Source organism: Sorex fumeus, unplaced genomic scaffold, assembly GCF_029834395.1.
Source record: "Sorex fumeus unplaced genomic scaffold, SorFum_2.1 ptg000178l, whole genome shotgun sequence".
NCBI lineage: Eukaryota > Metazoa > Chordata > Mammalia > Eulipotyphla > Soricidae > Sorex > Sorex fumeus.
Genome location: NW_026606235.1, coordinates 2,443,295 through 2,458,833, shown reverse-complemented (window position 1 = coordinate 2,458,833; position 15,539 = coordinate 2,443,295). Strand labels below are relative to the sequence as shown.

Sequence of the window (15,539 nt, the reverse complement as noted above, 5' to 3'; positions counted from 1 at the left end):
AATTTTTGTGCCTGGGTTTCAGTTATACAATGATCGAGTACCCATCCCTCCACCAGTGCCCATTCTCCACCACTACTAATCCCAGTATCCCTCCCACTCCCCCATCCCCCATCTCACCCTGCCTCTGTGGCAGGGCACTCCCTTTTGTTCTCTCTCTCCTTTTGGGTGCTGTGGTTTGCAAAAGAGGCATTGAGTGGCAACTATGTTTGGTCTATTGTCCACTTTCAGCATGCATCTCCCATCCTGGGCAGATCTTCCCAACACCCTTTATTTGGTGCTCCCTTCTCTAGCTGAGCTTCCTTTACCCCTAGAATGTGCAGCTGACCTCTAAGCCATAGAGTAAACCTCCTGGTATTCATCTCGGCTATTCTTGGGTGTTAGTCTCCTATTTTGTTACTTTATGTTCCCCATATGAATGCAATATTTCTATGTCTGTCCCTCTCTTTCTGACTCATTTCACTTAGCATGATACTTTCCATATAGTAAATTTCATGACTTCATCCTTTCTAACAGCGACATAGTACTCCATTGTGTAGATGTACCAAAGTTTCTTTAACCAGTTACCTGTTCTCGGGCACTCAGGTTTATTCCATATTCTAGCTATTGTAAACAGTGCTGCAAGATTACATTTAATTTTTCAACAGAAGACCCACCATTATTATTTGGAATTCCCCGCAACAATAAGACCTGTAGAAAAGGTATCATTAGATAATTTGTTTTCTTTTGCTGATTATGAAGAGCATATGATGTCACACAGCCGCCATTGTGGCCACACGATTTTGGATTTTTGATATTTTAGTAATTAAATTCGAAGGAGTTTCTGCCAAAAGCCGCTGGGTTTGAGATTGGTTTGTGTGCCTCTGGGATCATGGTCATTCAGGAGCTGGAGGAGCCGTTCGTGGGTGGCCACTCGGGGTCTCGTCAAATGCCCCAGCTGTTATTTCCTTGGATGATGATCTCTGAAGTAGACACCCTTATCCCCCCCAACTCACAGGTTAGAAAAGGTAAGAGGAATTTAAGGGTTAAAGATACTTAAGATAAAAGGAGACCTGTGAATTGAACTCAGGCAGTCTGATCCTAGATTTCACATTTTAACTCTACCCCTTCTCAATATTCATCAATCTACACAAATACTTTCAGTCTATATTATCTCTCTGTCTTCCGCCAATGGGTGTAAAGAGTAGGGAAGAGAGCTCGTGGGTCTCTGCACCTAGGGTGCTCTGTTTCCTGCACATATGCAAGCAGCATTTGTTTTGTACTAAGTCATCTACTTGAGAAACAATTTCTTCTGCAGTCACCACTGAAATTATCACTAAATCAAACCCCAAGGATTAAAGAAGTAGCATGTTGTTCACATTGGTAAACATGCAGTTATTTATTCAAGACACACTATGTGTCAGGAATTGTGAAAGATATTGGGGTGTACTGATCAATAATAGAGACAAAATAGTTAGTCTTATAACGTTATCTATTGGGGGAATAAGAGTAAAAGAGACATAACAGAAAACTAAATTGATATATAAGAAAGTGATTTGTTCTGGGCAAGAGCTATGTGCTGAAAAAAGGTGAAGAAACAAACATAATTACCTCTCATCATCTGGATTGTAAAGCATAAAAGGATAGAGAGGGAAAGAGTAAGAGAGAGTGTGAGAGAAAGACAGAGACAGAGAAATTTAGAGAGATGATAGAAGCAAAGTGGCTTCCATAGAGACAGGCTGGGAAGAGGGGCACAGAGGCAGGAGAGAAACTAGGGAAGGAAGTTGATGGTGGGAAATGTGCACTTTTGGAGGGATGGGTGTTGCAATATTGATGACTGAGATGTGACCATGAACAGCTTTGTAACCATTGATCTCATGCTGATTTAATAAATAAATAATTTTCCAACTTTTTAATTAAATCACTGTGAGGTAGACGCAATAAATAAATTTTTAAAAAGTAATTTGTGACTTAAAAGATACAAAGTACTATGAACAAAATACTTGGGAGTATAAGAGTAAGAAGTATGAGATGTGTTTTAAACAAGTTTGATAGATATTATGGAAAAGGCAGATTTGAGCAAAGCTTAATAGACTGTACAGTATAAACTATAGGGATTTCTGGTGAGAAAGTGACAAGGAAAAGTGTGCAAGGACCATGAGAAGAAATTCTTCCTGTTTTGCACAAGGATTTGATTTTGCTCTGATCATGCTCATTTTATTTTTGCGGTGTTAAAAAATGTGTTTGGCATTGCATGGTTTTGCTGAGGGAAGCCACTTGCTCCAAGATGAGTATGAAATTATTCTACATTTAACTGAGAATGGTCTAGATAACAGAGATAGAAACATCTAGAGAATTTCAGAAGTCACTGAGTTCATGCACACAAAACAAGTGACTGCAACTAGCCAGTAGTTCGTAGAGACAAAAGTCAAGAGTTCGGCTCTGGGACCTGTGCTGATGAGGAGTCAACAGGATTTCCTGGTGCACAGAGCTGGAGTGGCAGAAAGATACCCAAGCACTTGGATCTGAGATCTGGAAGAATCAAGTTGATAGCGAGGGCATGGGAGGAAATGAGGAATTCAGGTCTGGGATGTTAACTGTTTGATATTTACTTCCAATTAAGGATCAGGGCCTGGAAGAATTGTACAAAAGTCCAGAATCTGGGGGTAACGTTTGGTGTAGAATGTGAATGTGAGAATTATGGATACACAGAGGGCAGAGTTTCTCTATTACCTGGTTTCTGTCAACTCTCTAGTTTCTCTTCTTCCCTCTCTCCACTATTCAGTTCACTCTTCTCTTCAAGATTCAGTTATAGTTATTCCCACTTTGTCACAAAATTTCACTTTTGTCACACAGCTTTCCATTGTCTAGTCATCTTCTCTTATTTTTATGCTTTAAAGTTTTTGGTTTGGGGCCACAAATGATGACGTCCAGTGCTTGGGGATCACTCCTGGCAGTGCTCAGGGAACCATATGCAGTGCCAGGGCATTGAGTCATAGTCAACCAAGGACCTAGAAGCCTGAACTATCTCTGCAGCCCCCAATCCTCTTCTCTTGATTTAAGTCCAAACCAACAGATGACCTGACCACAGTAACAAGTGTGTGTCTTGTGAGTCCTTAGGAGCCAGCCCGGTCACATAAGTGCTGAGTGGGTGCACTCTACCTGCTCACATATGAAAAGAGGAACCACAACTCTATATTGTGTTGAGCACAAAGAAACAGAAAAAGAACATTGTTAGGGTCCGGAGTCCCAAGGACCACACAAAGCAATGAGCTTTGCATTGTAACATTTTATTTGGCACAAGTCAAACAAGTATGGAGTTTAGAAAGCTGACTGGTCACAGCCAAACCCTCTAGTGGGAGAGTGACCCCTCCCCTTGACTCCAGGATCTATTTATACTTTAAGAATTCAAATGGTTTCCCTGACCATCTTTTGCCACTTCCTGATGACCTTTTCCTTGATTGATTTGGTGGTTATCTCCGCTGACTTCATACAGGAGTAATTCTGCTTTTACAGCTGAGCCCCATAAATGGGTGTTATCTGGCTCAACTGAAAGTTACTGGCAAAAACTTTGCTTTTACAAAATTGTTTCGAGGATGCTAAGCAAGGCTAAGTATTGTAGGAGGGGAGCAAGACTTCACAACATGGGATTTTTTTTGTGGTCCAACAACATGCTGATTCTCTGATGCAGATCTGCTACCAGAACCATGAGACACTTCAAATTAGAGGAACCACTTATCATTTCTATATGATTCCAGAACATGCTTAATCTTTGGGGAGGCAATCCAACTGGAAAGTCTTTCACTTGGTATTAAAAGTCATGAAATGACTCATGGTCCCTCAATTCATAACTCATTTTGTTCAAGCAAAATTAACAGCTCTGTTCTTTTCAAAACACAAATCTAAAACCAGCCGTTTCTTGCTCTTCTATATCCCTGATCTATTTCCACATTCAAATATCTATTTATAAGAAAAATATCTGCTTCAGAATTCTTTGTATTCCTGGTTTCTCTTCACGTTCAAATATCTATTTATAAGTAATTTACCTGCCTCATTATCACATGTTATATTTTTTCCTTAAATCATTAGTTCAAATCAAAGACTAATGACCTTATTCTAGTACGCACTAGTTATTATATTAATTATACATACAATGAACGATCCTGTTAAAAGTATAAAACTTGGTGGCAATAGGGCACAATCACAATGGTGAAATCATCACACATTTCTAGAACTTTTCAACAAGCTAAATAGAAGTTGTGTACCCCAAAAAACTCCTCATATCTTTCAGCTCCCCGAGCTCTAAGGTGTTTTTACCTTTATGAATTGGCCCATTTTAGGTACATTATACATGTGGGAAACTATTTCTCTTTCACATTTGATTTCTTTCAATTAACACAGTATTTATTTTAAGGTTCATTTGTATTACAGATTGAATCAGAATTTCATTAATGAATATGCAAATATTCCATTTTGTACATGTACTAGATTATGTTCATTAATTCATCTATTGAGAAAGGAGCCTATTACTTTAAGATAATACGATTTTGATAATTGTCACAGCAGAATGACCACACCAATATATACTGATCAGAAATTAGAAAGTATAAATCTCAGGAACTTGAAACTATGTTCAGCTTCCTATAAATCTCATGTGTATTTTTTTTATTAGTGAAACACTATGAGGTACAGTTATAGACTTACAGATTTTTGTGCTTGGGTTTCAGTTATACAATGATCAAGTACCCATCCCTCCTCCAGAGCCCATCCTCCACCACCACGGGTCCCAACATCCCTCCCGCCCCCCATTCCCCCCATCCCACCCTGCCTCTGTGGCAGGGCATTCCCTTTTGTTCTCTCTCTCTTCTTTTGGGTCCTGTGTTTTGCAAGAGAGGCATTGAGTGGCAATCATGTTTGGTCTATAGTCTACTTTCAACATGCTTCTTCCACCCTGGGAGGATCCTCCCAACACCCTTTATTTGGTGCTCTCTTCTCTATCTGAGCTTCCTTTTCCCCTAGCACGTGTGGCTGGCCTCCAAGTCACGGAGCAAAATTCCTGGTACTAATCTCAGCCACTCCTGGGTGTTAGTCTCCCTTTTTGTTGCTTTATGTTCCCCAGATGAATGCAATCTTTCTATGTCTATCCCACTCTTTCTGACTCATTTCACTTAACATGATACTTTCCATGTAGTACCACTTGTATGTAAATTTCATGACTTCATCTTTTCTAACAGCTACATAGTACTCCATTGTGTAAATGTACCAAAGTTTCTTTAACCAGTCATCTGTTCTTGGGCACTCAGGTTTTTTCCAGATTCTGGCTATTGTAAAGAGTGCTGCAAGAACAAACAAGTGCAAATGTCACTTCGACTATACATTTTTGCCTCTCTGGGATATATTCCCAGGAGTGGTAGATTTCTACCTTCTCTCTGTACTCTGGCTGATCACAGACACCACTAAGAGCATCATCTGGAGAAGAGAAAGATGGATTTTCTGAGGCCTTGACATTTCAGGGATATCTCATTGGCACCACTGTCCCTCTATTTATACTCATTGGTTTCATGCTTCCTCATAATGCAAAGAAAAAGTCCAACACTCTCCGAGTCAGACTGTAGGAACAAGAGAGTTGCTAATTTTAGACATTCCAGGTAAAGCTCCTAAACCACCCTCTATGCCATGTCCTTAAGCTCCTAGTTCCTAGATTCCTCCTTTGCATCACACCACACTCACACTATGGAGGTTGGTGTGTGTGTGGGGGGGGGGTGGGGGGGTGGGGGGGGTAACATAAGATTCACACAATGTGCTTAACTCCTCACACTGAACACTCAGTCACTGGTGTAGTTTGCTGACACAGAGTTGAGAAAATCTACAGACTAACAAGGATGAGTGAAGAGCTGCTTGTGTTTCCCTCAGGAGTGGCCAGGCAGAATGCAGAGCTGCAGGTGATCCAGCCTGACAAGTTTGTGTCGGTGGCCGTGGGAGGGACAATCACTCTGCGCTGCTCTGTGACCTCCTTGCATCCTATGGGTCCTGTCAAGTGGTTCCGGCAGAGAGTGGGTGGCCGGGAGGAGATCTACAACTACGGGAAAAAAGGCTACTACCCCCGAGTGACCAATGCTTCGGATGCCACCAAGAGAGACAACCTGGACTTTTCCATCCACATTCGTGACATCAGCCCAGCCGACACAGGCACCTACTACTGTGTGAAGTTCCAGGCGCAGTTTGTGGAAGATGTGGAGTTCAAGTCTGGGCCAGGCACCCAGGTCACCTTGAGCGGTGAGTGTTCTGGGGAGGGGGGTCCATCGTCCTTTTGTGTGACCACAGTCAGTCAGGCTGGCCTTGCTTCTAAGAGCAAAAACTAAGGCCAGGTGATGAGCTGGTGTTTGTCCTTGGATCTGCTTCATAGTCCACTTCAACTACCTTTGGAGATCAAAGATGTTGAAGTCACCAAGTCCTGCAGTTTGCACCTGAGGAGAACACTCTGAGGGCTGTTCTCGATGTGTAGCATCTTCTCTTTCCTCAGTATCCACAGAGTGCCCAACCCTGCTCTGGGCACAGTGGAAACAAGGGTCATCGTAATGACCAGAGATTTTGCTCCAAAATCACTGAATCCTATTCCCTCCAACATGGTGCCAGCCCTAGGACTGCATTTGGTTCTATTTGAGAAACAGCAGTGACAAAAGGCAGTAAGAACCACAGACTCTGTTCAGTCTGATAGGATGACAGTCACCAGGACTTTCCACTTTCAGGAGGGTAGTCAGGAAACCCTCCAGTGGTTCAGAGAAAGATCACTCAATCACTGAAAGCTCTGAGCAGAGCAGGTGGCCTTAGAAAGTCTCAATCAGGGAAAATACCTCAGTGAGGTGACAAGAGCTTCCTGATGAGATGATGGGAAATCTTGAGACAATCTTTTAAGGACTCATTCTTCTCATCTCCAAAATGGCAATAATAACAGACTCCTTTTAGGATAGTTGAAAGGATCCGAGATGCCATTGCCCAGAAGCACAGAGTAGACCCAAACCAAGGGCTAGATCAAGGTTCTGTGACTGAACTTCCTCCTGTGCATCAGTCTCTTTACACATAGAAGGTAACTAATCCACCAATCTTTTTGGGAAGGTGTGAGATGCGATGAGCTTGGTGAGAGAACAGATAAGTGCTGGAAACCAAGGATTAAGTTATATAGATGAGGAAAGAGCCTTAGGGGGCAGAATACAGGGGCCTTATGTTGAGAATGCTGGTGCCAACTTATGTGGAACAGCACTAGGCATGGTCCTGTATGTGCTCCATCCTGGCCTGATTGCCTTGGTATGAGAAAACAGACCCATAGAAAGAGACCACAAGAAAGCTATTCACCCTGAGCTGCTTAAGACATGAAGTTTAGATTAGAACTAGCTTTGTTTAGAGTAGCTCCACTAAGAGGAGTTGTGCTCGTAATCAGAGTCTCCTGTCCCCATGCTAAGAATGTTGTCCTCCAGTTCTGGTTTCTTAGTGTAAGGCAGTAAAATGATCCACAGGGGACAAATGGGGCTCAGTGTCTGAAGGGTACTAGCCACATGACCCCACTTGTCTCTCATTTCTGTCTTATTTCTTAATCCTCGGCAACACCCTCTACACGGGGCTGGTCCTTGGCAGATGAGCAGTGGTGCTCTGATCCCAAGGCTGTGGACATCTCAGTGTCTGGAATCCTCCATTTCCCCATCAGTGAAGTGGTGGCTTTGTTCAGGTCTGTGAGTTGTAGGGACTGGTACAAAGTCCTGAGGAAGTATCATTATCATCACTAAGCCCCAGGGGAGAGACTGGTGAGCATCCTGCCTGTGCTCATGTCTCTGCTCTGCTTCCTCATCTCTGTGACCTCTGATCTATGACTCCATGTGGGGCCAGGGTCCTCTTTTTTTTTCTTTTTGGAAGGAAAGAGAAAGGGAGGTAGTGAGGGAGAATGGATGAAGGGAAGATATCTGTTCATGTTCACAGTTGAGGCAAGACATGTGGGTCTGGTATCTGTGCAGGGAGGTCAAGAAGGCAGAAATGGCTGCAGTGTTGAGACTGGGGACAAGGAGAGGGAGGAAGGCCAGGGGAGAGGGGTGGAAGGACCCCAGAAGGCTCACTGAGAAGTGTAGTATGCACCGTGCTGGCTCTGTGAAGTGGAGTCTAGGGAGTGCGGAATTCGAGGGAGCTGGAGACATGTCAGGTCATGTGGAACAGTCGGAAACCTGGGACTCCCAATACCTGGATTCAGACCATGGGTAAAGGCAGAGACCCTAGACTGTGGCTGTGCAACTGTGCTGTCTATAATGGGAACCATTTTGTAGCCCTTGCAGCATTGGGCTCAGAGTCTGGCAGAGATGAAGGCACGATGAACACTGCTGAGATGGGACAGAACACATGAGGCTGGGAAAACGGACTGATGTTCTGTCAGTGAGCGAGCGGCAGGAACAGTTCCAGGGTCACCCTTTGTCAGCCGTGCTCCCTCCTCAACACACAAAAGCATGCATGGGGGAGTGACCACTGGGAAGTGCTCGAGTTCTGTGAATTGAGGAAGGTTACTGCCTTGTAGGTCAGGATGTGCTGAACACAGGTGTTTGTCTTTGGTGCCACACTCGCCCTGTGCTCACTGTGTCCAAACGCTCCTTTTGTAGCCAAACCTTCTCGTCCAGAGATCTCCGGCCCCACTAAGAGGGCCCCGTCCCGGCACACCGTGAGCTTCACCTGCAGGTCCCATGGCTTCTTCCCCAGAAATGTCAGCCTGAGGTGGTTCAAAAACGGGAATGCACTCTCAGCCTCCCGGACCAGTGTGGACCCCCAGGGGGAGAGCACCTCCTAGAGTGTCTCCAGCACAGCCAGGGTTCATCTGACTTCGGGAGACGTGCGCTCCCAGGTCATTTGTGAGCTCAACCACATCACTCTGCGTGAGGGCCCACCTCTCCATGGGACAGCCAGCTTGGCTGAGACCATCCGAGGTAGACACCCTCATCCCAGACTCTGTGTCTTCTTGCCTCTTCTGCCTCCTGAGTTTTGTTCTACTGTTCTGGAATCTAATTCCCATCCATGCTTCCTGATTGCCAGCATCCTAGATGTGCTCGTCACACATGCCTCTTTCCATGGCAAACCTACCTGTATTCTAACACTGTAAAGAATATCTCATTTATTTTACGGAAAGCAACTGAAATTCCTAATTACCTAATATCAACCACCTCCATTTGCATTCTTTATTTCAGTTTTTGGTGACATTATTATGTTCACACTTTGTTTATTCCACTTGTTTCTCCCCTAGTAGAAGCTGTGCCTGACACCTACTCTGTGTCAGATACTGTGCTGTTGGTTTCATTTTTGTGCCAAGAGCTCTCTTAGTGTGGATTGCCTACCTAGCTCTGTGTGCCTGGGGCTATTGGGGTGAATCCCTTCTGTGGGTTGGGGTCTACGTGCTAAATCTCAGGTCCTGTGACCTGTCTGTCCCCCAAGATCAGAGCTTCTGTCCTGGGCTTTTTCAGTTCCACCCATGCTGGAGGTCTCCCAGTTTCCTGCAGTGGGCAACCAGGTGAACCTCACCTGCCAGTTGAGGAAGTTCTATCCCCGGAAACTTCAACTGACCTGGCTGGAGAACGGAATTGTGCCCCGGGCAGAAACGGCCTCACTCCTCCTAGAGAACAAGGATGGGACCTTTAACCGAACCAGCTGGCTCCTGGTGAACTCCTCTGCCAAGCAGGAGAATGTAGCCTTCACCTGCCAGGTGGAGCACGATGGGCAGCCGGTGCTCACCAAATCACACACCCTGGTCTCAATCAAACAAACTGGTAAGAATACAAAACTACTGATCTAGACCATAAGATTTAGCTTCCTTTGAATGTTAAATATTGTAATTATATTGATTGTACAGACCTTTAGAAAACTCTGCCTCCATCATGCCTTCCAAGAAGAACCGCTAGGATAAGGTTGGTAAAGGTTTTGGACATAAATAAATCTTAAGAAATAAAGTGGGGAGGGACTGAGATATACTACAGTGAGTAGCTATTTGACTTACATTCAACTGATTCGTGTTTGATACCCTAAAACCCAAATTGGTGTTTGATACCCCAAGCTATCTAGGAGTTACCCTTAACAGCAGAGTCAGGAGTAAGCTGTGATCAGAGACAGGTGTGGGCCCAAACAAACAAACAAACAACAATAAAAACAAGCAAACAGAGAAATAAAGTGAGGAAGAAGGAAGGTCATAATTCATGGGTCCTACCTCCCACTTGTTTTACAGCGATTTTCTTCACCACCCAACTCATCTCACCTCCCTCCTGTTCTCTAACCCAACTGAGACTTGATTCCATCCCAGAATTACATCTGTTTCATATATTTTGCAAGATCACCCAATGACACTTGGACCTTCTGTCTGTGCATGCACAGAAGAAACCCTGCCTGTTGAGATATACTGGTCACCTGTGTGTGGTGATTGGAATCAAGGATTTCCTGTGTCCTTAGTTTTTGGCTAAGGACCTGAATTCATCACCAGCTGCACATTTACCATTGGAAATTATTTTCCATCTACAATCTCCTTTCTGCTCCAAGCATCTCATGATTTTAGATTTTTACAGTAGAGATTTGGGGAGGAGTGAGGGAAGGATATTTTAAGACTTCCTGCTTAGACCAAGTGATTGGTCTAAAGTAATCCAGGTCCCTGAGTTCATGAGGCAGAGACCACTACCCTGGACACCTCCCATGATTGTTGGAGATGTGCTTCACTATAGCACCTTATTCAAGGGCTTTCAGTGTCTCTTTATGTAAAGAAATACATCTTATTTCTCCCTCACGTAACATAAGGCTAATCCAGTAAGGTATTTTGGAGCACTTTCTGAAACACACACACACACACACACACACACACACACACACACACACACACACACACTTTCAAAGACCCAGCATCATTCCAGCATGCCCTCTAGTGTTGTCTTCATCTGGTCAGGGGAATGAGCAAATTTCCTTAAAGAATATGCACACAAAAGTTACTTGATTGTGCCTGTAGGATCAGAGTACTTTTTGTATGTCCAATTAGTATTGGAGCCCATAACTATATTGTCCTATTATTGTTTTCCATTTTTACTGTATATTCACTAAAAATAAATTATGAAGGGGCCTCGTGCATCAGCTTTCTCTCTCTCCTGTCACTTTCCTTTGGTAATCTCATGCCGCTTCCCCCACCCTGGTGAGGCTGATGGAGATGGGCAGGTGAAGGAAGGAATGAGGGCCAGGCTGGTTGGTCTCAGTTGCAGTTTATTCCATTCCCATATCCATTCTCCTCTGATTTTCCTCCTGCTTCTTCTTCCCCCATACTACTTCATTCTCCTCTGGATCCCACTTCAATCTCCTTCTGGCTCCAGAATTCCCAGCCCCTTCTTACAGCCTTAGTTAAATTCCAAAGCATGAGGGCTTGGGTTAATAATTACACATAGGTGTGGTCATACAGAAATAAAGTCTTTCTCTAGGGGAAGCTTCTTCTAGGACAGATTCTCATCCAGGAGGACAATCCACCCAAAAGCTGAATCCCATGGGTGTGTTTCTCCTGTCCTTGTCCAACAAACATATAAACATTCATAGTATTAATCATTTTTGTATGGACACAGTAAGAGATACATTAAGCTTATAGAATTGCTCTCCTGGGGCCATCTCGATCTCAGACTACAGTGCTCAGGCCAGATTTGTCTTTCCTATCCCTAGCAGGGTCCTAATCTCATCGTTACTTTTGGATCATGACAGCATTTGTCCATGACCATGCTCTCAACTAATAGTTGAATATTGTGGCACTTTGGCCTGGCCCATCTTGATGCCAGGGTAGCTCACAGCTTGCCCTGGGTCCATTCAGTCCCTCGTCGGGACCCTGCTATTGGGGTGCTACGAACTAAGGGCAACTGAGGCCTAAGTCGAGATAACAGATGCCCCAGAGTGCCGATTGTTTGGAGACAATTTACTCCCAAGTTACAAAAGCATAATATTAACTGTCTTCCTTCATCCATACAAAAACGATATTACTTTAAAGTAAACTATTCAAAAGATATAAGGAGAGGAGAAAGGCTGCCTTGCACGCAGCCAACATGGCCGACCCGAGTTCGATTCCTCCGCCCCTCTCGGAGAGCCCGGCAAGCTACCGAGAGTATTCGATATGCCAGACACAGTAACAACAAAGTCTCCAATGGAGACGTTACTGGGCCTGCTCGAGCACATATAAATATAATACATATAAAATCATAGATTTCTGAGGAATCTGACTTTACAAGATAACAGAGTCTGATTAGGGGAAAAGCTGATTAACTGGATTAACTGGTTGCGGAGGAGAGCAAAGAGAAGAGGTTACAGATAAATAAAGGAATGGGAGTGCCAAATAAATTTTGTTTACTTTGTGAAGTATCTTCTGTTTACCTCAAAGCTAAATATTTCTACTGCTTGATTCATTCTTCCAACACAGGACTGGAAAGGAGAATTCCTGCTGTCTTATTTCTCAGGTAAAAACTAGGGGTTCCAGTACCAGCTCTCTGGATAGGCCGTTGGATCAGCTGTCTGAATTCCACTGCGGCACTGCTTTCCTTGTAATCCCTCTAGAAACACCTCCTCTGACCTTGGGAAAGTTTCCAAGTCATTCCCAACTTAGAACGTTGGATACACCCAACTGTTTCCAAGCAGATTGCCAAGTAGACATAAACCAGGTATCAAGCACTGTGCTGGGTAGTTTCAAGTATGTTGTAATTCATATCTCAAGAAAACCAACTATAGTTAAGCTCTTCTGTGTACACAGAGATTCCTATACTTTAGAACAGTTACTATTTTCTTGTTACATTTCAGGAACTGTTATTGTGGACTTCACATTTTTATCCTGATAGGCGATAACATTCCTTAATCACCTTGCTAAGACCTGAGCACTGTGCTAGTGACTCTTTCAATAAGCAGATTCCCTCAGTGTGAGCTCACTTTGTTTAACAATTTCTGTTTCCTTGTTCCGTCCTTTGCCGTGGGATTGCCTAAATGATGGAGCTCTTCCCTAGGATCTGTCTGCTCACAGGTCAGAGCTTGAACCCTGTGCAGTTTCAGACCCACCCACTATGGAGACGTTTCAATCCCCCATGCCTGGGACCCCATTGAGAATATTCACATTCTAGTCTGAGGATCAATTCTGTAGATTAAATAATGAATTTTGATATCTGACTATGCTTTCTCTTCACTCTCCTTCAATGAGGACAACCTTGGAAGTTTAGCCTGTGAGTGATGAAATAAAGAAACCTCTTTTTTTTTTTTTTTTTTTTTTGGTTTTTGGATCACAGAGGAGATTCTCAGTAGTTACTTTGTTCTCAGAACTCAGGAATTATTCCTAGTGGTACTTGGATGATCATCTGGAATACCAGGAATCAAATCTGTGTTGACTGCATGCAAGTCAAACACCATCCCCTTTGGACATGGCACTGGCCCCAATATAAGGGAACTCTTTACCTTGATTTCTTAATTGATCCTGAACTAGGACAGCAGTCATGTTCAAAAGTTTCAGTATATTTTGGCTCCTATAATCACAAACGGAAGAAGTAGAGTTTCCTGAGAATTCACTTCTGTATAGCTCCATTAAGGAAACTCTTGTGCCTTGATTTCCAGAGCCATCCCACATACATTTCCTCCTGGGCTTCCTCTTCGGTCTCAAGGTGCTGTTGGTGCTTTGTGTGTCTGCCATTTACCTCTGCAAGAAGTTCAATATGACGGTAAGTTGTGGGGAGAATATTGGGGTGGAGATCTCTCCTTCAAGGGCAAAATAAGGGGCCACCCTGCAAGTCACACATGGTTAGGACCCAGGCCAAGTTAAGAGACATTAACACACTGCAGTCAAAATTTTGGACAAAGGTGGATTTTTTAATAGATTCTCAACATCCAAGAAATAGATGAGTCCCTGGAAGAAGACTGGGTTAAGAGTGTTCAGAGATAGCCACAGAGTTCTAGGCACAGGAAGAAGGGGAATAAAAAAAATAGAGTAACTACATGGAGGTTATCAGAGACTTTTTCTAGAATATTTCATCATGGAGAAGTGAGACAAGGAATTCTCATGGAGAGTAATTTTGAGATATCTAGTATCAGCTGCTCTGAGGAATCTTTATCTTCTCGAAACCTTTTCTGACAGGGTGGGAGTGATGAATAATAGAGGTCAAAATTTAGGAAACTGTTGATGTGCAGAGCCCTCTCTCAGGAGATGCCCATATTTCCAGGAAAGGAACTTCAGAAGGAGAGCAGCACCAGAACACACACAGGGAGTATTCTCTGCTGCCACTTTCCCTTTCTGAGTGGTGTGACCAAAAGAAATTGGGATGAAACGAAGCTTCAGAATCTACTTTAAATGCTTTCCCTCTCCTGAGACATCCACAAGACACTGATATCCTTCTTCCATCCAATGCCCCAGTTTTGGGATTTCAACCACACTTTGAAGCAATGTTCATTTAGCATACTCAAGACATCACTTAGAATATGAGAACTAGTCATTAAAATGTGTAAAACAAGACAAATCTTTTCATTTCAGAATATTGCTCATTCACTGCACTGGGGTGGCCCTGATCTACAGACAAGAGTTATCTGACCTGGCTTCCTTCATCCTCAAACTTATTAAGGTTCCCTACTGACAATGAAGCATTAATTTTTATATTTATTATTATTTTTATGCTAACTATTTTTAATTTGAATTTTTAAATGACAATAAATATGCTTCATTTTGCACTATTTGACTTTCTTCTTCTTTTTTTAATCACAGTGAGTTACAGTTATAGAGTTAAAAACTTCCGTTCTTACATTTCAGTCATAAAATGTTTGAGTACCCATCCTTTCACCAGTGCCCATTCTCCACCACCAATGTTCCCAGTATCCCTCCCATCACCCCTACAACCCCGTACCCCTGCCTCTGTGGCAGGCACATTTCTTTTAACTCTCTCCTTTAGGGTGTTGTTCTTTGCAGTGCAGGTATTAAGTGGCCATCATGTTTGGTCTATAATCTACTTTCAGCATGCATCTCCTATCCTGACTGAACCCTCCAACCATCATTTACTTGTTGGTCCCTTCTCTATCTGAGCTGCCTTTTCCCCCAGCTCTGAGGCTGGCTTCCAAGCCATGGAGAAATCCTCCAGGTTCTTACCTCTACTATCCTTGGGTGTTAGTTTTCCATTCTGTTACTTTATGTTCCACAAATGAGTGCAGTCGTTCTATGTCTGTCCCTCTCTTTCTGATTCAATTCACTTAGCATGATACTCTCCATGTTGATCCACTTATATGCAAATTTCATGACTTCATCTTTTCTAACAGCTACATAGTGTTCCATTGTGTAGGTGTGCCAAAGTTTCTTTAGCCAGTCATCTGTTCTCGGACACTCAAGTTTTTTTCCAGATTCTGGCTATTGTAAACTGTGCTGCAATGAACATACGAGTGCAGATGTCATTTCTACTATATATTTTTGCATCTCTGAGATATATTCCCTGAAGTATTGCTGGGTCAAATGGGAGTTCAATTTCTAATTTTTTGAGAAATAAACGTCCATACTGTTTACCTAAAGGGCTGAACCAGTTAGC

The 15,539-nt window shown here is 43.2% G+C and overlaps 1 protein-coding gene across 1 annotated transcript in view; it reads left to right on the top strand.

Annotated features, from left to right (window-relative positions):
* LOC130017179 (signal-regulatory protein beta-1-like) overlaps window positions 1–15,539 on the top strand; it is an 87,490-nt gene that overhangs the window by 17,183 nt on the left and 54,768 nt on the right. Inside the window, exon 2 of the mRNA XM_056107887.1 lies at window positions 5,890–6,252. Within this exon, the coding sequence (XP_055963862.1) occupies window positions 5,890–6,252 (363 nt within the window). The remainder of the gene's footprint in view (window positions 1–5,889; window positions 6,253–15,539) is intronic.